The 26,109-nt window shown below is 37.8% G+C and overlaps 3 protein-coding genes across 3 annotated transcripts in view; all 3 read left to right on the top strand.

The window, feature by feature from the left end:
• Nucleotides 1-5,313, top strand: part of LOC110384330 (1-phosphatidylinositol 4,5-bisphosphate phosphodiesterase classes I and II) — a 39,242-nt gene extending 33,929 nt beyond the window's left edge. The window contains exons 13-17 of the mRNA XM_064037529.1: nucleotides 14-151; nucleotides 385-618; nucleotides 2,957-3,133; nucleotides 3,533-3,733; nucleotides 4,055-5,313. Coding sequence (XP_063893599.1) covers nucleotides 14-151; nucleotides 385-618; nucleotides 2,957-3,133; nucleotides 3,533-3,733; nucleotides 4,055-4,345 — 1,041 coding nt within the window. The 3' untranslated portion in view covers nucleotides 4,346-5,313. The remainder of the gene's footprint in view (nucleotides 1-13; nucleotides 152-384; nucleotides 619-2,956; nucleotides 3,134-3,532; nucleotides 3,734-4,054) is intronic.
• Nucleotides 4,488-10,077, top strand: LOC135117706 (1-phosphatidylinositol 4,5-bisphosphate phosphodiesterase classes I and II-like). The gene is made up of 6 exons (XM_064037549.1): nucleotides 4,488-4,564; nucleotides 7,560-7,770; nucleotides 8,266-8,416; nucleotides 8,844-8,981; nucleotides 9,506-9,625; nucleotides 10,030-10,077. Exons 2-6 carry the CDS (start codon nucleotides 7,628-7,630, stop codon nucleotides 10,075-10,077), a joined length of 600 nt encoding a protein of 199 aa, XP_063893619.1. The 5' UTR covers nucleotides 4,488-4,564; nucleotides 7,560-7,627.
• Nucleotides 10,078-19,507: 9,430 nt separating this feature from the next.
• LOC110384406 (malate dehydrogenase) lies at nucleotides 19,508-24,649 on the top strand. Its single transcript, XM_021345684.3, has 7 exons — nucleotides 19,508-19,858; nucleotides 20,221-20,424; nucleotides 20,726-20,920; nucleotides 21,417-21,614; nucleotides 21,884-22,016; nucleotides 23,282-23,456; nucleotides 24,442-24,649. Exons 1-7 carry the CDS (start codon nucleotides 19,646-19,648, stop codon nucleotides 24,599-24,601), a joined length of 1,278 nt encoding a protein of 425 aa, XP_021201359.3. The 5' UTR covers nucleotides 19,508-19,645; the 3' UTR covers nucleotides 24,602-24,649.
• Nucleotides 24,650-26,109: the final 1,460 nt, after the last annotated feature.

Below are 26,109 nucleotides of genomic sequence, written 5' to 3'. Positions count from 1 at the left end.
CCATGTGTGGCAGGTTTTCTGGAACGCCGGCTGTCAGTTGGTGGCGCTCAACTATCAAACGTTGGATTTGGCGATGCAACTCAATTTGGGCACGTATGAATACAACCGGCGATGTGGGTATTTGCTGAAACCTGAGTTTATGAGGAGAAAGGTGAGTTTTACATTTAATTTTAATTTTAAAATTATAATTTTCGTAAAATTTAGCTGAAGTTGTATTGAGGGATAACTTCGTTTATAAATATGAAAAGTTGAGTGAATTGACATTGAAATTGGTAAACCTTCCCACTGTAAATACTCATTCTATAATGTATTGTCATACCCCGTTAGCAATTATATTGCTAAACTCCACTAAAAACCATTGAAATACTATTACTTTCTTTCCAGGACCGTCGCCTCGACCCGTTCGCAGAAAGTACAGTCGACGGCATTATCGCCGGAACACTATCCGTCACGGTCCTCTCAGGACAACTGCTAACGGACAAGCGATGCGGCACATACGTAGAAGTGGACATGTTCGGTCTGCCCGCCGACACAGTCCGCAAGAAGTTCAGAACAAGAGTCGCTCCGAATAACGGCATCAATCCCGTGTATGGAGAGGAGCCTTTTGTTTTTAAGAAGGTAGGATTTTGTACCTTATTTTTAGGACTTAAGGTCTATTTTTCAAATGTTTACGTTGACTTCGGGCTCGTTGTCTATAACTGCTAAAGTAAAAGTGATGCGGCACATACGTAGAAGTGGACATGTTCGGTCTACCCGCCGACACTGTCCGAAAGAAGTTCAGGACAAGAGTAGCCCCGAATAACGGCATTAATCCTGTGTATGGAGAGGAGCCTTTTGTTTTTAAGAAGGTAGGATTTTGAACCTTATTTTAAGGTGTTAAGGTCTATTTTTACATTTGAAAGTTTTTTTGGTCAAAACCTTATTTCTCGTTAAAAATCACACACGCATCATTTGTATTGTACCTATACAGCGCCAATCATGAATGGTTCACATTTGTGGAATTAATCAAATTCTCAGTAAATATAATGTTCTTTATTGTTATGTAATAACGGTTAAGTTATGGGTGCCTACATAGTTCAGCACAATGCACGCGAGTTACAGACGTCACTATGAATGACGTAGAAATTCAGTAATTTTAGTTATTTACATTGTCCTTTATTTATTACTGTTACTATGGCGGCTTTATAAATGAATAAATTGATTTCATAAACGGCTACGATGACGTACATCGCTGAATGAATTTCAGAGCAAACAGCTGACACGTAAATAAGGAAAATGTGTCTTCTGCCTTTCATTGAAGTTTTCGATCGATTTTCGCTACACATTGAACCGCAGAACAATAATATTGTACACATGGTTCTGTTTGATTTTGAGTCCCGCCATATGGCTCGAGTTGGCGTTGTTTACACGTCAGCCCGGTGCGCCGGCGCCGACACAATGCCGTGACTACAAAGTCACTGATTGACTTAACGAGTGACTGCAATTAAGGATTGTTTGAAATCTCCCCACTAATAATGTATAGGGATAATAAATTTAATAACCCATTCCGCGGTTTGGTTACGTGTGAATTTATGCGTGTTTACGTGATCAGCTGAGCGCTTGTTTCTATTGAATGAATGAGTGTAAATGGTTTAGTACGCTTGACACCTCTGGAATAGCCATATAAACGATTTAACATCTTACCTTTTTACAATCTAATCAACTAATATGCTTTTTACAAATTAACTAATACGCTTTAGGCCTTAAGTTTTTACAGTTGTACGTGACTCTAAACACGATTTTCCGTAACGCAATAGGTAGATAATCGCCTCGTCCGATCGTTTCTTCAAATGGTTTCTATTCATTAAAACGTATGAATTATACAATGTGCATTGTACGGTAATTACATTACTACCGGATGTTCGGTAAAAAGCGAGTAATTGCGCATTTCACAGGTGTTTGAGCGATGTTTCGGTTTTTATCGACAATGACCATTAACCTTGATTCGTTCGTACAATAGAAACCTTTTAAACGCTGGGTGAGAAGCAATGTATAGCGTATGGTTTACATTGAAAAGTTTGTACGCGGAAAACATCCGAAGCTTAAGCGTTAGTCATTCGATTAGCAAGAAGTCGCTCAGCATCGCCAAGGTTATTTTTTTTGGTCTCAGATATCTCAATATTGTTTCTTTTTTTTTAGCTGTCAAATAAATTTGGCACGTTTTCAGTTTGGTCGTATCGCAATTAGAATTAATGAAACAATTACGCACAGGAATAGTTTTGACCTAATTTTAAAGCTTTTTGTCTGCATTCCCATAGGCATTGAATTCTAATTTAAATCAATTGAATATTGGTCATATATTAGTAATTTTTGTCAGCGGTCTTATGAGAATTTTCTTATTAAAATCGGCTGGTTCCCTAAACTACGCAATATTTCTTTCAGCACCAATCATCCTTACTTCGATATAACTATGTATAAGCCCGACACGTGTAGCAAGCTATATAAAACTTCTTTGGTAGGACCTATTAGGAACAGTATTTTAAGTAATTAAGGTGTGGTTCTATTAGTTAAGTGGGTGATCGCCGTATACCATGGTTTTAAGAATGGTATGAATTAGTCGCGGCCAAGGCGCAATCAAGTAGCGAACTACTTATAATTGTTATAATTAAAAGTTATAATTGATGGATTCGGGGCGAATTTCACCTACGCATCTTTGCCCATGTGTGTTTTGTTCGCTATAGAAGAAAAGAGTAAAAACGTTTATCAGGACCTTTTCAGTGTCAAAACAAAAGATAATGCCCACCCATCACCATTTTATATGGTTGTGCTGGGAAGAAGGGCTCTACAAACTCCCCAATGCAGTTTAGTTATTTAAGCTTACATAATTTTTGTCCTCTATACATATATAATGAAGACGAAAGACCCACGGAACGCATTTCCAGCAACAGTATTAACTTACGACGTATATTGCCTACAGGTGGTGTTACCAGAACTAGCGATGCTTCGCATAGCGGCCCACGAGGAGAGCGGGCGGCTGCTGGGGCACCGAGTGTTGCCTGTGTTAGGGCTGTGTCCCGGCTACCGGTCCGTCAACCTGCGCACCGAGCTCGGGTTGCCTCTGCCGGGGAGCTTGTTGTTACTTGTTGTTGTTAAGGTATGTTATGGAGGCATTAGAAATAATAATAATGATGTCCTAGCCGATTTTGGCTACGGTGGCTGTTCACATATAAAGGGATTAGCCAGTTGCGAAGGATATATTATATGGCACGAACATTTGCGCAGACACAGGCGCACTCACTATTCTTTTACACTAATTGCGGGATGGGACGGAAAATCTGACACGACCGGAGAGAAATCAGGTGCAGGATATTTACCTGTTTTCCGATGCATGGGTGTGTCAATGACCAACTTCCAGACTACGAGCTGCTTTATGAAAGTTTCTAAAGCCTACAAAGCGATTTCTACCCGTCTTTGCCCCTAGACCAACCAGGCAGTAATCAAATCGGTGTACAGTACATAATTGAAAAACTAATAAATAATGATCTCTTTCTAGGATTACGTACCAGACCGGCTGTCAGAACTCGCAGAAGCGCTGGCGAACCCCATCAAATACCAGAGCGAGTTGGACAAGCGTGAACACCAACTCGCCAAGCTGACGGAAGACACTGACGTGCCCAGTGACGCGCAGCCCAGCCGCCCCAAGCGCGCCGCCGACAGCCCCGAGCGCCCCGAGCGACGCTCCCTGCCACATCCTGTAAGTTGGAGCTTCAAAATTGTACATATCGGGAGACCTTTTACATGCTCGGTTAGCCCCATAATGCAACTGACGAAAATACAATACATGTACTTGCATATGTATGTTTATAAATACATTTTTTAACACCGTAGACGCGAGAATAACATTACCTATTGAGTTGATTCGGTGCAACTTAATTTTTTAATAACTAGGCACCAGGATAAATCGCCTAACGTCTGAGATTATATGCAATCCTTTCAAGACTTGTGACCATTTCTTAGTGCAAAATCTTGCACAATGCCTTGAATTTGTTTTTTTAAATTTCCAATAATTCCGCAGATCAAAGTAGAAGACGCTCCTGACGGCAGTCCCTTAAAGGAGGCTGTAATGGAGACGAAGAAGTTCATCGAGAGCGAGAGCACCAGCATACCGTCGCCGTTACCGCCCAATGACAAGAACTCACATGGTATGGATGAGAGTAGCGATAGTCATCTAAGTAGTGAGGATAGTGGGGATAGTGAGGATAATGAGGATAGTGAGGATACTACGGATAGTGAGGATAATAAGGATAGTGAGGATACTACGGATAGTGAGGATAGTGGGGATAGTGAGGAAAGTGATAGTGAGTAGCTGAGAGGTTCACTGCGTTTCGTGGGATCGAATAGTTGCTTGTTATGTGTCTAGGTACTATTGGGTCAGAATTCCGTGCTATTGTTTAAAAAAAATGCGATATCATCCGCCATTTCTCAAATGGCATATAATGTTTTGTATCGGGGACGAAGAAGTTCATCGAGAGCGAGAGCATCAACATACCGTCGCCGTTGCCGCCCAATGACAAGAACTCACATGGTATGGATGACAGTAGCGATAGTAATATAAGTAGTGAGGATAGTGATAGTGAGTAGTTGACAGATTCGCTGCGTTTCGTTTGTTCGGTTCCTACAAGTTGCTTGGTAAATACATAGTTTATGTCTTATTGGATGGGAAATCCGAAATTTGGGAATGAGAAAAAATAATATGCAGAGTACAAAACATAACTTTGAAAAAAATCTGCTGTATCATGGCTTGACATGTATGTACTGGAGACAAAGAAATTCGTTCATAGCGAGAGTATTAGCATATTCCACTTCCAAGATAGATGGATAGATAGATAGGTAGATATGTAGATAGATTCTACTTTATTGTACACCAAGAAAATTAACAAGACAGGACATCACAATACACAAAGAAGTGTACAAATGGCGGTCTTATCGATTACAGCTAAATATCGATATCTCTAATCAGCGATTTCTTCCAGACAACCTTTGGATGGTTGTTTGTGTTTTACAAGTTTAGTGGTTTCGATCCCAGAAATAAAATTAAGTAAATGTTTATTTTTTTTTTAATTGGTAGGGGCATAGGGTAGTTTAGCGATTGTGGTGGTAGGTAATGGGTAGGTTCATATTATGTTTCTCAGGTTTATTACTATTTTAACAGAATATTCCAAACTGTGTTTATGTTGTATGACATTTTTAATGTGTTTGTGTCTAAATATAATTACTAATTTGTCTGTATTACTTTCTTAATGTCAATAATAAAAATTAAACTGCTTCCAATAACGCTCGTTGAAGACCTTTATTGTGTCCGAAATAGTAAAATTTATTTATTGGTCACTTGCGTACAATATGATACCCAAAAATATAAAAGACAAATGGTTTTACAAAATATTTATTGGTTATTAGTTTGAGTGCATATACACTATTCAATAACTGTTCTTAGAACAAAAGAAAAAACACGACGCACCACAGATACCACTGTGAACTCCATCATACCATACTCATCATACATATAAGTACCACAGATACATATAGCATAAAGATGGACAAATTATATTTCCTAGTTCTTGGCCTCTTGTCCTCAGAAGTTATTTTGCCAAATCTATGGTAAATTCACTGTCCGTGAGCACTGTAGTCAGTGTTTATTGGGTCGCTATAAGAGCTTCTTGTTGCTCATATACAGCAAGATAACACCACGGTGCCGCATTATTTTACACTTAGAAACATCTGAACAGAGCCGGATCTGGCTGTTGTCTCGACAAGTTCGCACGCTTCTTTGGCCTCTGGTATGGCAAATGTGCCATAACGTGTCCGAAAATAAAAATAAGAACTTGTGGTCCATATTTAAGCTGGAGAATAAAATATACCAACGAAACGATAATTATCTTAACCCAGCTTAGCTTAGTACAAATGAAAAGGTGCTAAACGAGACCGTTGCGAAGTTTACGATGTTTCGAGTGCTGTATGCCTATACATTTTACAGCTTCGGAACACATTAACAGAGTTTTCACACCAGCGGATTTTCTGCTCGGGTTTTTCGGGGCAATCCCGCTCAGTTCCAACTTCCGCGCACATCATCACTAGCCTTTTTTTTTATTCATCATGGGACAATAAACAGCTACAATATAAATGTCACAAGAATAGTTACGAATAATTAAACAATATTGCAGCCCACTACATTACTACCCACTTTTCCACCATGACCATGGAGAGCCAGTGGCATGTTAACACCGTGCGGATCGATCGCTTATATAAATGTAAGCAACCCTTGGAGCGGTTGGTTGGACGAGTGCTTTCGTCGGAGACTGGAACCAGAACCCAACATAGTTGGGAAAAGTTTTAGGCAGATGCTGCGAAACAAAGGCATAGCACACTGATATAGTCTCAATACGCTTGTGCTCAGTAAGGCTGATTTTACAGTCATGCTGATCATGCGCTGACCATCAGCGCCGACGACCGCAAATATATGAAACTCTATGAAGTGTTTTTGAATGACGCGTAGCTGTCAGCGCAGACGATGTTCAGACAAACTACGCGCGTTGCTGTCAGTGCCCATGGTCACTGTGACTGTAAAACTGGCCTAAAGGATGGTGATTGCGCACCTCGCACATATTTAGTGGAAAGTCCCGTATACTGTCACAATTTCTTCGCATAGTTTTGCTCGCATAGGGGTCGGAAATAACAAGAATAATACAACCAAAACTTTTTATATAATATTATAACAATGATACGTTTCCATTACAATGCTCGATAACCAATGTTGTGAGTGACAAGACAGAACACGAGCCGTGTTGTTGTTCCAAAACGGTGGTCCCAAAGTACCGGTGTAGTGTGTACCGGTAGTATCTGAAACAAGAGAAAAAATAACTATTAATAACATTTTAGTTGCATAGTTAAATAGACAATAATAATTTGAGAAATCTGTGCTCGCTATGATTAAGCACATCTGTGGGGGTAAATAGGCTACTGTTTTTTTTTCTACACAATTCAGGTTCAAACACAGAGTTACTGTCATAGCTACAATATAATAACGTTTATATCCATCTGTTTAGGAAAAATTCTAAGAGGACTGATCAGATTTGATTATATAATTTATACCTAATCGCCTGAAGCCGAGGCTGTAAAATGTTATATAAATAGAAAAAAAAACATATCTACTTTTCAAAATTTTCTTAATATTAAAAAGTAAGGACTTACGTGCTTTTACTATATATGTCACATTATTTCACAGTCTTTTTAAAGCAAGCAACGAAATACTCTTTAACACGTTCTGACGAATATACGTTTTGCCAACTTGAACGGTAAACATCAACTAATCGCGCGTCTAATACTCCCTGCGGATGTCCAATAGTCGTCTGACATTTTACACATTTCCTTCCTCAATATGTCCTTGGACTTAAAAATCATCGAATTCTAAGTAATTCAGAACCTGTTTTCGTGCATAAGTCAAATTCTTTTAATAATCAAGGAAAACGTTATTTTTTCCTGCTAACTATAAATATTTATCTATTTTTTTTCTTTATTTTTAGATGCAGAGGGTAAAACAAATGGTACATCGGATGAATCGTTACAAGAAACGTTAGAGAATCTGTTGTCTATGAAGATTGTTCGCGAGAAACAAGCGGAGTTGGCGCGAAAGTTGGACGCGCTCCGGCGCAAGTTCGACAAGGAAAAGAAACCGGCCACCTCCAAGTTTTACGTTAGCAACAAACTCGTTAAAAGACTGTCTTCGAAAAATATGTAAGTGTTCGTAGTTAGGTATTGATTAAAATTAGGTTGGTTTTTAAGGATGTTTTCCTTGTGTTTAGAGGTATTCCTAATGCATTTATTTGTTGTCCTATAAGATAATAGACTATTTGAAATATAAATATGGGTTTAAAGATGAAATTAGGTGATCTTAAACATTATCTTTTGATTAATTTAACCATTCAACAAGTCTGATCTTTTCGATATGAGCCTGGTCGCCTGTAGCTTTTCTTATCTTTTTGTATTTTGTTCCAATATAAACTAATGATGGAATGTCAATATGGAAGAAAGAAAAGAAAACATGAATCAAGAAAGAGGATATAAATTAGAAGGGAGTAGATTAGTATCGCGTCTAACTGAGAGGTATGGAAGAAAAATACATATTGCGCAGACCCCAAATGACTTAAGAACAGGACAGGAAGAAGATGGAGTGTCAATATGTATAATTGACTTTTCTTCCTTTATATTGATGTAATTATTATATTACAGGAGTAGCGATGCTCACGCAAGCGCAGAAGAATCGTGCGGCGAGTTCCTAGCGATGGAGCGCGAGTTGAGGCTCAAGTGCCACCACGCGGTGTACGCCGCGCTAGAGAAGCACGTGCGAGCTGATCATCATCAGCAGATGAAGGCGCTCTCGGTATGTACTGACTAGCGCATTTTTTTTAGGCTGGAGACAGGTCGGTGTGTCTATGAATTCGTACAGCATACTACTAAGCTGACAATATGCCCATGGTTTGGTTCGCATTTGGTCACGACTAATCGTCTTAGAAAATGTGGGTTTCAATTAACGCCTGAAAATGCAGTGGAAGGTAGTGGAAAACTCTTAGTGCGTCAAATTCATATCATATACATGTTTCTGAGGGGAATTGGATATACCAGAGCCGTGGCAATTCTTTCAAATTTTTAAACAGTACCAGCCCGCTTTTTGAATATCGGATCGTTATTAGAACGCAAATAAGGCTGAGGTGGTAGAATCTTCTAGCCATGAGATGGGAATGCGTAGCAAGGTCATCGACATAAAAGCAAATTATACTATTTTGCATTGTTTTCTTTTTGTGTTACAGGATTTATTAGAAGCAGAAAAGAAAGAAGTTCTAACCAGGCTGGCGAACTCGCGAAAGGAGGACGTCAAAGCGTTAGCCAAGAAGACCAACAGAGATAAAGACGAAATTAATAGAATAAAGCGAGAGATACATTCGCAGGTAATTTACTTAATTCCTTATTTAAATTTTAATCTTATATTTTGCAAATTCTACTATTTAATGAAAGTAATTATTTAATTTGATTACTTAATTATTCGACACTGCCTTATTTACCGCGAAAAAGTTTTTGTTTGAAGATATAGTCTTGAATCTATGCTGTGTTCGCGCCGTCGGCTTTGTAAATTTTGTACAAGGCAGACCTTGTACAAACAATCTTTAGCGATATTGTTGGAAACTTTAGATTTTAGAGGTTAATACAATGTAATTGAAAAATACTCACTTTTTTATTAGCATTCCATATGTTATGCAGGTGGTACATTATGATCAGAAACAATATGGACCCTACAGGCACAGCTTAAAGAAGTTGGAGACTTTAGTAGCTTATTACTAAATTATAATTATATTTAACGAACATGTTAGTAAGTGTATATGTATGTGACTGTCGCTTTGAGTGCGTGTGTGTATGCGTTTCATTATTTGTCCTGCTTTGGTACATACGTGACGGTACTACTTGTTCCCCTCAGTCGGTAGAGCGTGGCGTGGCGGAGTGCTGCCGGCTGGAGCAGAAGGACGCCGCGCGGCGCGAGCAGCTCGCGCGCGGCCACGACAAGCTGCTGCAGCTGCTCTTCAAGCACCGCGACCAGGTATGCACGTACACACTGACTTCATGCCGACACTCTACTGACACCACAATGACACCATGATAACACACCAAATTGCTTTTGATGTCAAGTTGACACCGTAACGACTTTGGTCTGACACCCCAATGATTTCCTACTGACATCATGCTGACTGCACAATAATATCATGTTGACACCCTAATGACGTCCTACGGACACCATAATGACACTAATGACCCCATACTGACACCATTATGACCTCATACTGAGACCATGATGACCTCACGCTGACACCCTAATGACCATATGCTGACATCCTACTAATTCCATAATTCTCGTTTAAAATTGAAAATAGCCATTAGACATAAAGAATGAAATCAATCTACTTATGTGAACAGTTTACTATACTAGAGTTAAATGTTTTACAGGAGCTATTGGAACTAGAGCGTCTATGCGGCGGCGCGGCGGAGGGCTAGAGCAGACTGTGTCCGCGCAGGTATCTGTGATATTATCGCCTCCCGCACAGCCGCGCCCGCGCCAGGCTCCAGGGTAGCGCGAATACTTCTCCATAAGATTGTCCTCTATTCTATACTCTGTGTTTTATTAACAAACGAGCACTGCAGACTTTCACTGGCTTTCTATTGCTCCACGTAAACAACAAAGTCCGTTCTACACATAAAATGAATCAAATAAAACGCTGTAGTTACAAGGCGACGTTCTATATTAGTTGTAGGTTGTTTATGTAAATATAGTATTAGCTAAGCTGTTTGGAATTTGCAATTGTTTATTGGATGCTTAACAGATGTCACTGGAAATTTTAAATCGTACAATAATAGTTTAATTTTCTCGGTAAATAGAAGTTTTCGATATGAATAATGCCACAAAAATTTCAAACTCTATCTTTCAGACTCACTGTTAATACATGAATTGTGCAAGACATATACTCAGTAATCGTTTGTTAAAAAGAATAGAGTATACCTTAATGATAAGAAGTGTGTCTCGGGAATTGTACTGCATTTAATTGAATTAGTGTTAAGCGGTTGAGCTTTGGTCGCTTGTCCGACGTCCTAGTCAGCGCTGCGGGCTCCGCGGCTACTCGATACATATCTAAAGCACAACTCTGGTTGTTCACTCCGTTATCTATCTCGTACCTAATTATTTCGTACAATCTCACTAATAGATCTTCCTTTATATTATACGTAGACGTAGCTTATATTAATTCCGTATATTGTAAAGAAATTATTATGAAATTGATTCTTATGATGGTTATTCCAATATTTTATGGTTAGTGAATGCGTTTCGAGTGGAGATTTTAAAATTTATTTATTTGTAATATTCAATGTAACTTGAGGGTTCATAGATTGATTTATTGGAATTGACATTAAACTTTTGTAATGCACTCGTTAATACAAATTAGGTACGAAAATAATACATCACGAGCGTTTTGCTGATTCACAACACATTAATATATTAACGTGGGTTTTTATATAGCATCTGTGTAGTCTATGATTATCGAATATTATCATGTTAAGTATAATGGCTTCTTTTGCATTGTTTAATCGTACTAACAGATGTCAGTAACAGTAGGTTGTAGATTAACATTCCATTTTTCGCTTAGTCATTAAAACGCCAATAATGTTTAGGTATTAGTGATAATGGGCCATTGCACTGATCCGATCTAGTGGTGAAACTCCAAATATATTTAGTCAGTCACGAAAGACAAGCTTCAGACACAACTACTGATAGACAATACGACCTTAGACTATAGTAGATAGTATTACAGTAGTGTACAAGCGTTCCCAAGTAGCAATAGTTGATTACATAAACCAAATAGAATGTTCGCGAACCTTGCGTAGTTTTGATACAATCCTCTTTAATACGAAAGTTCCAGACGAATGTATTTAATAAAACGTTTGGCACTTAGTCACTTTCATTCCGGTAATCTTAAAGTAATGTGCCAATGACAACACCATGTATGATATTTAAGTTACGACTCACTGCCAATAGTATTATCAGAGGCTTGTGTCGTGTAGAAGTAATCGCAGCCTTAGACAAGCGCCTCCATTAGATATTAGCGACGAGCAGTCTTTAAAACAACGTGTTTCTTTTCATTCTTTTACGACAAAAGAAATATATAAAAAAGTCTTTCTGATAGAAAACCTTTTAACAGTTTTTGAATATAAAGTTTCGTTAGAGAAGTCTTCCTCCTGATATGGAAAGTTAAATAGTTCCAATAGCGACTTCTTTAGACGAACTAAGTAACTGTATTACGGGTTTTATTTATAATAATAGAGAGATTTATATTTCAATGGTGCTTTCATAGGCTCAAAGTACTTAATGTTACTGATTTTAACACATAAACTTGGTAGAGTAAGGTTTTGAAACGTTTCGTTTCGATTAAAATTAGTGGTTATTATTATTTTCATGATAGCATATTGTTTCTGCATATTGTTCATAGTTCAGTACAGTTGTAGCTATTGTCGATATTAATGTCTTAATAATAATAATACATAAATTATTCTAACTAACTTTAAAAAACAGATTTTTTTAATGTGTATATGCAGCTGTATCGTTTTTAGTAATTTGGTCTTAGCAAAAATATATTTCAGTTAATTAAAGTATTTATTTTCGAATCAATATTGCTATCGTGAAAATGATATCAGTACATACTTTTCAATAATTAAAATTGTTCTCTCCTGTAGTGGTTTCATAATAAATACTTCATTTTCGTGATTCGAATTGATTAAATAAGTACCAGCAATAATATAGTATAAAATAGTATTTACATCCGTCTCCTCTGATCGAAACTTGCAATAAATTATATTTAATGATATTCACTACTTTACATAGATTTAAGGCATTTGTTCATTTGGATACATTTTCTCTGAACACTGCAATCAATTTGACAGCACGTGTTAACACAATCCTCTTTAAAACAAGCAATTTGAGTGTTGTTCTTTTGTTTCAATCTTCATAGTGTTGCCAACAAAGAAAAGTATCCAAACTGATCACGTCATGAAACTAAATAGTGCAATATTAACTTATGACTTGGCTATCGCTAATATACTGACTTATGCACTTTCCGTACCGATTAAGTGGAATATGGTAGTTGCCAAAACTTAGATAAATTCGTTTAGTTGTAATGCTACGGCGAGGTGTTGTACAGTCTTAGTCGATTTACGATATTAGGCAGTTTATCTATAGTAAGGTTTTAAGTCTTGAACTATTGTACTTGCCTTGTCATACATTTAAAGTGCATCTTGCCATGGGCGTATTTCTAAGCTTTAAAACTAGAAACTGGCCATTATTTTGATTCTACTTACATGTAACAGCTAATCTGTTGTTTTGTTTAGCGGTATATTGTATAATGTGGCGTCTATGGCACGATGCTCTCGATATATTTTGTACTCGCCGTTAGTCAGCGAGCTAAGAGAGTGGCCATTATTTTTATTGTATTTATCAAACGTTTTCTTGTACAAAAACCTAGTTATCGTATAAGTGCCATGGATGTAATGTTTTTTGGTCCCACGTATTTATTAACTTTTAAATCTACTTTATAATACATTTATTATCGTTAAAATATAAATTTTAGATACCGTTGGGGTTATTTGTGGCATGTTATTTTCTCAGCAAAGACTACTGTAATATAACATTTCTACTTCAAACATAATATTCGGTTACAACTTTAATAAAATAGTGTTTATATTCAGTAGTCCTTAAAATAACGTCACAAATGATTCTGATATAAAACAAGAAAGTAAAACATGGAAACAGGGAACCTCTTACTATCTCTCGACTATATTTATCGATCTGTCTTTGCTATGACGTATGTATTTGACACAATAGTTGATAAATTTAATATTGAGGAGCGTGAGGTAATATCAATGTGTTAGATATTATAAAATATGGGTTTAATTTAGATTTCCATCGGAAACTTGTGATGATTAGGTTCGTAATGTTTAGGCACTTCCCCGGTAGCACTGAAGGAATGGCTGAGTGTGAGGTAGCTCGACATAGTATTCGTTTAGATCGACACGACCTGATGAGCTTAATACGCGATGTTAAATCGCCCTATATGAATAAACCATTACGTTTTAATGCACAAATGAGAAGTTGTACACTTTGTAAGTTGTTCGTAGTTTAGAGTCAGTGGTAAATACAGAATATTTGTTTTAGATATCGGCAGTAGGCACATGGATGTGGGAGGGTAGTGTAGGGCGGTGTTGGCACACGTAGGTGGGATAGTGTAGGTGTGACACTGGGATGGAGCAAGTGGCCTTCCTGTGCGTGGCATCCCGCGCGGTGGATGCCTGAGGGATGCTATCCGATCGATGTTTAGGCGGATATTTGAATTTATCAGCTCGATTTTAACGTTCTCCCGACGTCCACAACTAAATTTTTAATAAGTATATCTCTTCTAATGACCCGTTTTTGGCATTGTTATCCCCGTTCGTTGATACAAATGATTGAATTAGATAGTAGATAGAATAATATCAGTGTAACGAGTAGATATACGGATGTTTAAAGTGAAACACGACTTGTTCTTGCCTTGTGTAATTAAATTATTGTCTCTAGGTAAGATGTAGGTCACGTCTGTTCTGTATTAGAACCACAGCAGCTTGCACTTGTCATGTGTTTTATTTCACAAGAAGGCCTAAGCTTCTCTGCAGTTTTGGATTTTAATGATAATTCCCAATAGTTGATGTATTTTTCGATTTGTCTTGTATTACCTTCATGAAGTCTAACTCTAACTCCGGGTAGGACGACTGCCCCAAAATTGCCCCAATATTTTTATATACTATATTTATTGGCTATTTAAGGATATATTAATATATTTTATTCTTAATTATATTATCGGTCCCGCTTAAAGTATTTATTTGTGTAGTCTATCGCTGTGGTCTCCGTGTTTGGCTACATTATAGATTATAATATAATAATTAATGATTAAAGTACGCGTGATTCAGCCAAGTAGATGTTCAGAGTTATCTCGTAGTGTGTAATCCGACTGCAGCTTCGATAGCGTGATGTGGCGGGTGGCTCCGCATTCTCTCGGCTGTTAGGTAAATAGTCCGTAAGTGAAACTCGTATACTTGTTACATTTTATATTGACTATTTATTTTTAAAAGAGTTATCTGATTATGTATATTCTAATATATATATGTTATGGACCAAGTGATAAATTGGGCAGTATACATAATGCCCGGTCATTATGAATAATGCCCAATATGAGAGTGCAATTTGATAATAATTATTCAAACAATAAAATTGACCGGGCACTATACATATTGCCCATGACCTTTTGGGCAAAGTAATACAAACATATTTAATTTCATTTTTTTTATTGTAATTTACATTTAACTTAAAATAAACTAAATAATACACATCCCATATCAATTGACAGAGCATAGAAGTAAGCATGCAACATGCAGCAAGCATGGCTTCTGTCACGGCTCCGGCGCTGCGGGGCTCCGGCGGTCCCATGCGAGCTGAGGCGCAGGTAGTTGAAGCGCTCGCCGCCGCGGCTGAGGCTGGCCGGCTGAGCCGGCCAGCAAGCCGAAGCTGCGGTGGTGACCGTGAAACCATCTGCGACGATAAGCTCGCATGGGACCCCGGAGCCCCGCAGCGCCGCCTCGCCCCTCCGCGCCTACGCGGTTTTGAATTGCACTCTAGGGGTAGGGCAGACAAGACTACGTGGAGTCGGTTTTGCAGCGATTCGTTTTCGTCAATAAGTTCAGTTTTTAATACAATGTTTTGAATCCAAATTAAATTCTACCATAAAAAAAACGAGCCAAGAAAAATTAGATCAAGAAAAACGAGGCCGAGTTAGTAAATTAGATGACAATTGTCCAATTAATAATTTTGTGGCTAGACTTATAATTTCCCATTAAAATAGAACATATAATGTAAAACAATAATCATAAAATATGTAGCAAGTAACAGGATTTATTTATTAGAACAACTGCCACCCTCGCACCGCATAAAATATAGCTTTATCATCAAATTGCCCAACTATCATGTAGCAATATAATAATGCCCGTGCAATGTGATAAATAATGAAGTTAAGATAGTTATTAATCACTTGGCCCGATAAAGCTAGACATTATTCATAATGCTCGGGCATTATAAATAATGCCCGAATTAATCACATGGTCCATAACATATATATATTTCTAGACTATCCTATTATTATATAACGGTTGGAGTAAGGTCTTAAGCTAAGCTACGATAAATTATATATAGATCTGTATTTAATCTGCAATGGTTTGCCTTTTGCGGTTTGTGTGTGATTAGTGATCTGTTGCAGCCCTTTGTTATTAATACTGGGTTGTCTGTCTGAAGAGATAAGTATCCACTTGCTTACGTAAAGCATAAGGCAGGTTGTATACTTACCTCTTTCTCCTTTACCATAAATATTCAGTATAGAGTTGTCTCTGACACACCCATAACCAAATAGTTTTAATTCTTCGTCTGTCTTCGAATTTTCTATCTGGCAGCAGAATGTTATGCAATATGTTACGCTGTTAAACTTGTTTGCTCATTTCTACTGAATCTACTCTCATTGATCCTTCCTGCTTACGGCTTCTATCTTATAAGTTTTCGATGTTATTGTCGACTTTTAGACGAGTTTACATAGTTCACTATAGTCGCTGAATTGTTTTCTATCAGATATTTATTCTACTTTATTATACAAGGCTATACTTTCAGCTTGTTCTTCCATGTTTCGATGCAGACATCAGACTAACCTATATTTTTCAAACCGATTTTAGAATCTATATTTTTGATGTTGTTTCCTAAATATTTACAATTTTTCATTATATCTACTGTAAAGTCTAGATAGTGTAATGTCTCTTGAAACGCGTTATGGGTCATACCGTTGTAAAATGTAATATACCTATAGCTATAGTTCTAAGGATAGCTATGTACTATGGCTCCGCTTGAAATGATTTGAGAAACGAAAATCTTGTTTTTACTATTGGTCAAAGTCTCTCACGAGAATTTATATTTATTTTACAATACTACTTTAGCCGGTTCCATTTTGATGAATCAAGTGCATAAGGTTCAAAAGGAAACAACCACGAACTTTCTAATTTCCTGCACTGATTAAGACTTTGAAAAATATTAAAGACGAGCTCACTCCTTTTTACACCGTGTTTTTTGTGGTAGATTATTAAATTATTTTTAATTCAATCAGAACAAATTCTTTATTTGACACTTATTGTTCAAGTGCCTGTTCGTTTTGATTTGAAGTTCCCTAATGTTAAACAGTTATTATAGAATACCGAATTCATAGACGTTTAATTTTACTTTGTTCACTTAGGATTGCTTTGCTTTGGACATTCAAACGTAATTTCTACCACAAAATTGTAATTTTCCGTCAGCACAAACATTTTCAAGCGGAGCACAAACAAGTGATCGGCACATTTCTTATGATCTACTTAATAAGCGTCACTAGCGACGGGTTGTGAATATAATGAGAGCTAGTTGTAAATGTTCGATATTCGGAGCTGCAGTGGGTGTCTTAGAACCCTGTCTCACTTCCCCGTAGAGAGCCGTCGGGCACTGCGTAAAACGAAACGTTGATGATGGGTAAATATTATTTTCATCTGGCAACATTACCTAACTCGTAAAAGACGTTAATTCAAATTGTGAAATTTTAAGCACCAAAATGAAATTATATTCGAGATATTTTATAATAAGTAACCTTTGGCTTTATATGTGTGGCAAAAACTTAATCTGAGTAAATAGGTCGTATTTTTATTATTGGCGATATAAATTCGGCAGATTCCTTTCTTGCCGTAAATGGATGCATTCGTTAAAAAATGTTGTGTGATACAAAACCCTATAATTTCTAAAGAGTGGAATGGCGTTTCGGAATGTTATAAACATGTTTTTCTAATTTTATTGAATGTATTGTTTTATTGAATGCAGCTACTATCAATTAATTTTTATAAGCATATCTACTTACGCATTTAAAAACATATTTATTTTAAAGAAACTTTTAACGTATTTTTTTGGCTTGCGCAATGAATTAACAAGAACATAATTAATACTAAATTATTTAAAAACCTACTTATTTCAAATAATGGACTGCAGAGTCATTAGTACATTGGTAGCTACAATTTTATTAAAACAAAAACCTATTTGTATTGCATAGCGGAAAATGTGATTTGGATTGTTTTATTTTTATTAAACATAGTTTGATTGTTAATGTTCATATTCGGGTCTCGGAATGTTTTGAGAAATAATGCTGGAGCCTTGTCGATAAGGGGACAAGTATTATAAGCTATCCGAAATATTTAAGACAATTTATTTTTAAATAATGTGTGTTTTAATTATAATGTTTAATTTAACGACACGTTTTTCTCAAATGTTTAATTTTAATATAACCGACTGAAGTGTCGCGGGCATTTTTAAGTAACCATAGATAATGTTTTGTGAGAAATTGATGAATGTCTAAAGGAATGTTGATGTTGTTAATTATTTTGTTGATTTAATATTTTAATAGATTTTAGTCGCACTTATTGAATCTTAGCAAAGATCTGTTTATATTAAGGTTTTTTTGTAAATTGTGTGCCAGAAAGATATCAATAAAGTTTAACTTTTATTAAGGTGTGTGTCGAACGATGTGGTATTGACCCGAAAGGTTTGTGATGGTATCAATTAAGCGTGATATGATTACTGTGGCAGTTTTCGGTATTGATATTGTTGTACCACTTTATTTTGCACAGACCTTTACGTCCCGTTTTCTTAGTTATTTATTATAGATTTTATTATTTGGAAGGTTGTCAACAGTTTGTAATTACGCAATAGATTTATTTTAAGAGTTGTGTGTATCATTAAATTCAAGTTCCAAATGTGATGTTACACCTGAACGGCATATAATACACAGGTATTATAACGTGTTTGTTGAATTAACAACTGATTCCTGTAAAAAATTGAGGCTCCTGTTCATTTTAGTACATGCAACATGGCTTAATTTCATAAATAAAATAACAAATACGTACACATAGTAATTCATCTCAAACTGGTGTAACAATACAATTAAAAGAAATAAAACTTATAATCCAGCTCTTCCATGTTTGTGCCATAGTGAATAGTGGGCCTTTTGAGAAAAAACACCCTTCTGTGTCATTAATGCCGTTGGGTTGTGACGCCACAACGCCGTACGTACAGTACTTAGCAAACGTAAGTACTACAATCTGTTAAGATCTGTTAAGATACGTAAAGTTGTCTAGGCGGCTTTCACTCTCTATAGTTCTAGTCATTTTTAATTCCTCCGTGTTGTATCTATACATAAACAAGTATGCCTGTATATGGGTAGACAATATAATAATAATCATTATGAATGTTAAACATAATATATAGGTGAAACTTATATCTATTAAATTGATGTCTGTTCTATTTGTTGTTTTATTTTGTGTCTTGTGTTCCTTGAAACTGGAGTAAGAAAATAGCTGAACCATAAGATTGTAATGATGGTTCTTTCAAATTGAACGCATTGGTGCCTGCGCAGCCATATTCTTGCGCACGGAAGTTCACGGTTCACTTGATGTGAATGATTTTACTATGATCAAAATACGAATACGACAAGAAACGCCACAAATACCGATTCGATTGACCGATTACACATGGCTTTTCTTGGGATGTAAACTAAAAATATTTAAATAAAACATTATTTAAATAACAAGAACTGAAACTATTGGTAAATTATTGCGTTATAACAGTTCAAAGCTGAGGAGGCGGTAGCTCTTTCTCCTTAACGATGGCAGAGAAGGGACTTCGCACACAGGGGCCGCTCGGCCATGCTCATAGAGAGTAGTAGAACTGAAAGACCCTCTTTCTTCTAATACTCATTTCTCTATGGCCGATGACTTCTGCTGTCCAACACAATTCAGTACCTATAAAGGAAAATGTCAGTATAACAAACAATGCGACAATAAAATCAAAATTTATAGTAAAAAATATATTTCGATGTTAGTGATCGTTCAAGAACTGATGAGAAGACGAAGAGATATTTAGGATACGGTTTTTTACAAATACATAATGTCACGCCCAACGAATATCTTAGGGCGGCTTTCCATGCCTGGTACATTTTCAAAAGCGAGGTTGATAGGGTTTCCGTCAGGTAGGGTATATAGGAGGAGTCAGGAGCAGCCAAGGCGTGGATATCAGAACTTCGTGCTATCTGATACTTTGAAGAAGATCGAGATGGAGTGCGAGAGGTTCTGTCCCGTTCCCCGGTTCCCTCCGCAGAAGGTCTGTGGTTGATAAATGATAGCCTGCTCTGCTTGTAGTTATATGAATGATGTAGGATTGTTTGCATTTATTGTGTGGTTTCGCAAAGGTTCGAGTTTCAAAATCAACACTTGGTACTCAGGTATAGTCAGCCTCATGTCGATGAACACATCCAAACCAAAAATTGCGCAACTTAACAGCCATAATTTGTTTTACAATAAAAAAACTAGTAGACTTCCTTTAGGATAGCAGCTTAACAACAATAACCCCAAAAGTAGCTGAACACTAATAAATAAATACTAGATCTCGACGAATCAATCCTCCTTATGACTCTATACTGAAACTCTTCAATCAAAAGAAACCCAGCTTCCCCCCTTTTCTAGGTAACAGTAGTAGGCGCTGGAAGCGATGTAGGCCGCATTGCCTGCCTCTTCCTCAAACAGCAGAAGATCATTCGCACACTCGCCATGTATGACGAGTTCGCGGAGCGCGGCGTGCTCGGCGTGGCCAACGACTTAGCTCACATAGACACCAGCACAGAGGTCGAAGCTTACCAAGGTCGCATGTTTCTGAAAGACGCATTACTAGTAAGTACCTGTTTATTGCTATCAGCACAGATAACTAATTTAGGTAGCTAGGTACTACTGATTAAGTTAATCTATCGTGTTTATCGATAATTTCATCTCTTACTGCAGTGCTACTTCAAAAGATAACACTGTGGTTATTTAATATGATATCTAGCTATTAGATAGTATTAAGAATTTTCTATTTAGGTACTATAATTTTTTTAGGATCTGATATCACGTGAGATTAGAAATGGATAGTTTTTTTTAGATATATAGGCAAAGACCCGCCATCTTTAGACTTCTGTGTCTTTCTCCTTCGTAGGAAGCTGATGTAGTCTTGATCTGCGGCGGGGCGTACCTGCTGCCTCCTTGCTGCAACACCTGGGACCGGCACCTGTTCTTCCAGAACATGCAGCATGTGCGCACTGCGACCCTCGCCATTGCGCAGTTTTGTCCCCACGCTATTGTGGCGGTCCAGACCCCGCCCGTAGACTGCAACTTTGCACTGTGCCTTCATGTGAGTTCAGAAATCTTGGGTAGGTGGGGTACCTATAATATGCGTGTCATGAAATGAAAAACTCCTGAAAAAACACTAGCCAATTGTTGGTTTACTATAGTTTATTTGGACAATCGTTTTGAATGTACTTGACTACGGAATGTATAGAAGTACCTACTTAACACTCTACTAATAATTAAGACACACTCTCCTATCACGTGTATCATCATAATGTTTATCTGTCCATGACTCCAAAAGTCGGCATCTAAAGGCAAAGTCTAAGTATGATTTTCATGATTAGGCAGGCTCATTTTATGTGATAAAACCTACGCATGTCGCTTTATGATGCAGCTTTAGGTATCTACTTATCTTACGCATGCTAACCTACAAGGCTACAACCAAAATGGGTTACACGCTGATATAAAATTAACCCAGAAAAGAACTTTCAAAGGTCATCTCATTGCATTAATATGTCGCAGTAATTTCTAAGCTAAGCTAGGTATATTTTCATCCTCAGACCCTAAAGATGTCGCGAGTGTACGACAGGAGACGAGTCCTAGGCGTGAATGCCATCAATGCCATGCGTGCCAACCAGCTGTTCTGTGCCATCACGGGCGCTGACCCCAGCAGTAGCAACTTGCCAGTAGTTTGTGGCACGGGCAAATGCACCAGGGTGCCCGTGTTCTCAGCTGGTAAAGCTAGCAACTTCCCACAAGTAAGTTGAGTTTAAAATTGTACGGTCGTGGTTCGAATCATTTAGGTAGTCTAGATTGATAGCAGAGGTGAACATTGAAATCTTCACGTTTATGAAATCAATCAAATTAATCTTGTGTTTATAATTCAAATACCTAATTCATCATTAATCAATCATGACGGATTTCGATCAACGCGGAGAGACACAATTTTTATTATCCTTCGAACAACATGCTTAGCTCATTTAAGGTTGAAATTCACAATCCAGTGTGCAAATCTTTTTTCTCCCAGTCGCAGACAGATTGCTTGACGCGTCTGGTCCGTGAGGCCGACGAGATCATCTGCAAGGTGAAGAGCAACAACGAGCAGGGACACCTGTCTATCGGCTTCTCGACTGCCAGATTTGTTGTTAACCTAATGAAAGGTACCTAATGTATTAGCAGTATAAAAGCTATGTAGTCTAGTCTTCCCTGATCCTTCATAACAGTGACGAAAACGTCTGGCATTTTGATCGTGTGTCAGCATAAAAGTTTCCTCTTACAATAAATCAATAAAACTTTACGCTTGCGTTTCGTCTCAATAGCCGCAATAAGTTTTCTGCTCCAGAAATTCAGCTATAAATCTCATCCAAAATGCACTACATGCAATAGGGTATTTTAGTCTAGATGAGAAAAAAATTAAAAGTGTATTACAATGATTGTTTAGAGGAAAAGCAATCGGGAAATGTTAGTTTCACTTCGTAAGGTACATAAATATATTTTTTATTGTAGTTTAAAGTTTTTAGGTTTTTTTATCTGTCTTTGAACACTACGAAATGTCGCCGCCATGCTAATGACGTCATTACGGTATTAAACAAAAGTGTCAGTTAAAATTTTCAATACATATCAAAATATGTGTCGGAAGGCGAACATCAAGGATGGCTGGCACTATCGTCCGACATCAGTTAGGGTAATCAAGCAAAGAGATAACTCAAACAGAACTCAACACTCAAGAACGTTTATTCAAATTAGTCAGAACAAAAGACATCCCCCAAAACGCCCGCCCTTCGCCACTTCCTATGTGTTTTGGCTTGGGGAGAAGAAGTGGCGGAACAAACTCCCCAGCAACACATGTCTGTCTGTCAGGTTAGAAGAACCTTTACATTTGAATCTACAACGGTACTACAACGCTAGGCATTAACACTAGGTACACTAGCCGTGACGTAAGTGACGCGACGACTCCAACGAACACTCGATGAAGACTCGACCAAGACTCAACCGAGAGGGAACTAAGACTGAGCTCCGCGGACGCCACGCTGACCGCCACGACTCCGCCAAGCGCGCCAAATTGTTGTTTCACCGAAAACGCCACCGGAGGGCGCGCTTGCGGCTCGTTCAGTGACCATACTATTGACTATCTCCGACATATGTATTACTGACAGCTGTAGTTTTTTACTAACGTAATGACGTCATGACCAAAAAACAATCATGGCGTCCGTTGTGTGCCGCGTTTTCGCGAAATACGCGCGAAATTTGAAATTATGATAAAACAATTAATTTATATTCGTACATAACGTGAGAAAAAAAAATATTTTTAATTTTTTAGAGATATATTAAGACTAAAGAATTTATTTAAGATATATTTCAAAAATGCATGTAATACCCTATCCAATGAAAGCATCCCGATTATTTAATTTTTGAAATCGTCTAGGTTTGTTCGAGAAGCCGACGTTCATAGACAGCGCTCTGGTTGAGCAGGACGACCCTAAGAAGTGCTACGACATGCAGTACTGTGCGACTCCTGTCACTGTCAGTAAGGGCGGGATTGTGGAGTACGCGGTACCCCAACTCAACGAGTCCGAGAAGAGACTGCTTGAAGACAGCCGGTTAGTATGCCCTTTACGTTTGGCCAGAATCTTTGTTTACACTGAGGTACAACAAAGAGATGGTTATTGAAATCGGAAGATAAAGAACATCGAAAATATATTTTATAGGAAAATTGTGGATCGGAAATTATGATTGTAGAAAAGTTTTGTGTTATAGAAACTTTCATAGTTGAAAGTTTGGTTGAGTCACCTCCTGGAAAATTGTGGAAAAACCAATTATCGCAATTTTAAATACCTATGTTAAATGTTTATTTTCGATGCAATCGATCGCATTGTAATCCGTTGTAACGGGCTCTTGACCGATCAATTACACACATCGTTACACACAAGCCAGAGATAACTCGTACTATCTTAATATTGCAATGAAAACTGACCATCAATTACATTAGTGACAGTACCTATAATTTGCACTTTTTATCACTTAAGTTAGGCACAATAAATGCAATAATAAACAGTTATACCTACAAGAAATATCTGGAAAATACAAGTTTTGGTATCAGTGATAAATTGCAAATTAAACAAAGGAATGTAAAACCCGGACTATGGACCTACTCATTTAATCCACATGAGTTCGGCAGAATAAGTACTTACTTTTTTTATTGGAAATCATCAAATGACCCCTCCCGCTGTGGGTTAGCTGCGTGAGTCAGTGTGCCCAGCATAATAACCGTTAATGACTAAAACCTAGCATGTACCTTCTGCAGCCCTTCATGTACTTCAGATATTCATTCCGTCCCCGCCGGGGCTGCAGGATTGTTTGAAAGAGTTACCGCGGCCCTGGTATCTACATAAAAGGCCTACGAAGGCACACGATGGATTTTTGGTCAGTAAAAGTCTGACACTCCCGCTCAGTCTGACACCGCTGCTAACCTATAGTGGGAGGGGTTATTTGACGATTTTTGCCATCGCAAAAAAAAATATTATAATGTACCTACCGCTGCAATTATTATTTAATTTCATCAGTTTGTTTATATATTGTCATCAGATGCGATCTAGAAGACATGTTGAATATGGGTCGCTGCTATGCGTGCGGTGACGAGTATCTCGTGCATCCTTGCAAGTTCAAGTGTCCCGGCGGAGTATGTTGCTGCAAGGGCTGCCAGGTCTGCAAGCCTTGCAAGAATAAAGCTAAGGAGGCGTCATAACTGATTTAAAATGTCTACTGGATGAACACTACAGTTTATAAGAAGAACATCTACCTATATAGCTGTCCGAATTTAAACCTATTTTTTAGTAGCTCCCAAAAACTAATGCTACAGTCTCTTGTCTAGTACAACATTAACTTGAAGATTAACATATTTTTTTCGGACGATGGATGTCGAAATAAAAAATAAGCAAAATGTTATGCAAAATATGTATCTATATACATTTTCGCTTGTCAATATTTTCTATTTTGTGAACAAATATTTCTATAATATTTGACTATGTTTTCGATTGAATGTCAACAGTAACACGTTTTATTGTGAATTCGAAACAGTTTTTAATACAATAATTTTTCGATACAATTTTGATTTTGTATAGTTTTGATTGAGTTATCAAATGTTAACGGAAAACGCGTCGTCGAAACTGTAAAAATTGAAAGTGGCCTAGTTTTTTTACCAAAATATTGTGAAATTAAAAATTTACTTCTGAATCTGAAATATGTCTGAAAGAATGTTATAAAAATAGAATAATTTTGACCAAAGTCATGAAACACACAACAAATGTAAACGTAAACAATAAATGAGTGTAAAACATATGTTGCATTCTTTATTCTAAATTCATCATCAGCCTATCGCAGTCCACTGCTGGACATAGGCCTCTCCAAGTGCACGCCACTGAGATCGATTTTCGGCTACTCGCATCCAGCTCCTGCCAGCCGTCTTGCGCAAGTCATCACTCCATCGTGCCTGAGGACGTCCTACACTACGCTTGCCGAGTCGTGGTCTCCACTCTAGAACTCGTTTACCCCAACGGTTATCGGTTCTTCGGCTAATATGGCCAGCCCACTGCCACTTCAGCTTGCTGATTCGGTGGGCTATGTCGATGACCTTGGTTCTCTGACGGATTACCTCATTTCTGATGCGATCCCTCAGAGAAATGCCAAGCATAGCCCTTTCCATAGCCCGCTGAGCGACTTTAAACTTGTGGACCAGCCGTACCGTCAGTGTCCACGTTTCGGCTCCGTAAGTCATGACAGGTAGGACGCACTGATTGAAGACTTTCGTCTTTAGGCACTGTGGGATCGACGATGTTAGGACTCGACGTAGCTTCCCAAATGCAGCCCAACCCAACTGAATTCTCCTATTCACCTCGTCCTCAAAGTTGTTTCTACCTAACTGCAATGTCTGCCCGAGGTATACATATTTCCGAACAACTTCGAGAACGGCGCCGTGTATCGCAATCGGTTCCGGTAGAACATGTTCATTGAACATGACCTTGGTTTTGTCCAAGTTCATCCGTAGGCCGATGCGTAGAGAAGATTCAGCCAGGTCGTTCAGCATTTGTTGTAGGTCCTGCAGCGTTTCTGCCATGATGACGATATCGTCAGCAAATCGCAAGTGAGAGATGTGTTCGCCATTGATGTTGATGCCACGTCCATTCCAGTTCAGCGTCTTGAACATATCCTCCATTGCATTAGTGAACAGTTTCGGGGAAATAACATCCCCTTGTC

The sequence above is a fragment of the Helicoverpa armigera genome, chromosome 13 (genome assembly GCF_030705265.1).
Source record: "Helicoverpa armigera isolate CAAS_96S chromosome 13, ASM3070526v1, whole genome shotgun sequence".
Lineage (NCBI taxonomy): Eukaryota > Metazoa > Arthropoda > Insecta > Lepidoptera > Noctuidae > Helicoverpa > Helicoverpa armigera.
This window is presented reverse-complemented; position numbering and strand designations above follow the sequence as displayed.

Bases quoted from the DNA above. Each gene is read 5' to 3' on its own strand.
- LOC135117706 (XM_064037549.1), top strand. From the start codon at position 7,628: ATGAAGATTGTTCGCGAGAAACAAGCGGAGTTGGCGCGAAAGTTGGAC. The intron at 8,417-8,843 runs GTATGTACTGAC...TTTGTGTTACAG, and splicing joins AGCAGATGAAGGCGCTCTCG to GATTTATTAGAAGCAGAAAA. The intron at 8,982-9,505 runs GTAATTTACTTA...TGTTCCCCTCAG, and splicing joins AGCGAGAGATACATTCGCAG to TCGGTAGAGCGTGGCGTGGC.
- LOC110384406 (XM_021345684.3), top strand. From the start codon at position 19,646: ATGTCACGCCCAACGAATATCTTAGGGCGGCTTTCCATGCCTGGTACA. The intron at 19,859-20,220 runs GTCTGTGGTTGA...CCCCTTTTCTAG, and splicing joins CCCGGTTCCCTCCGCAGAAG to GTAACAGTAGTAGGCGCTGG. The intron at 22,017-23,281 runs GTACCTAATGTA...GAAATCGTCTAG, and splicing joins TGTTGTTAACCTAATGAAAG to GTTTGTTCGAGAAGCCGACG.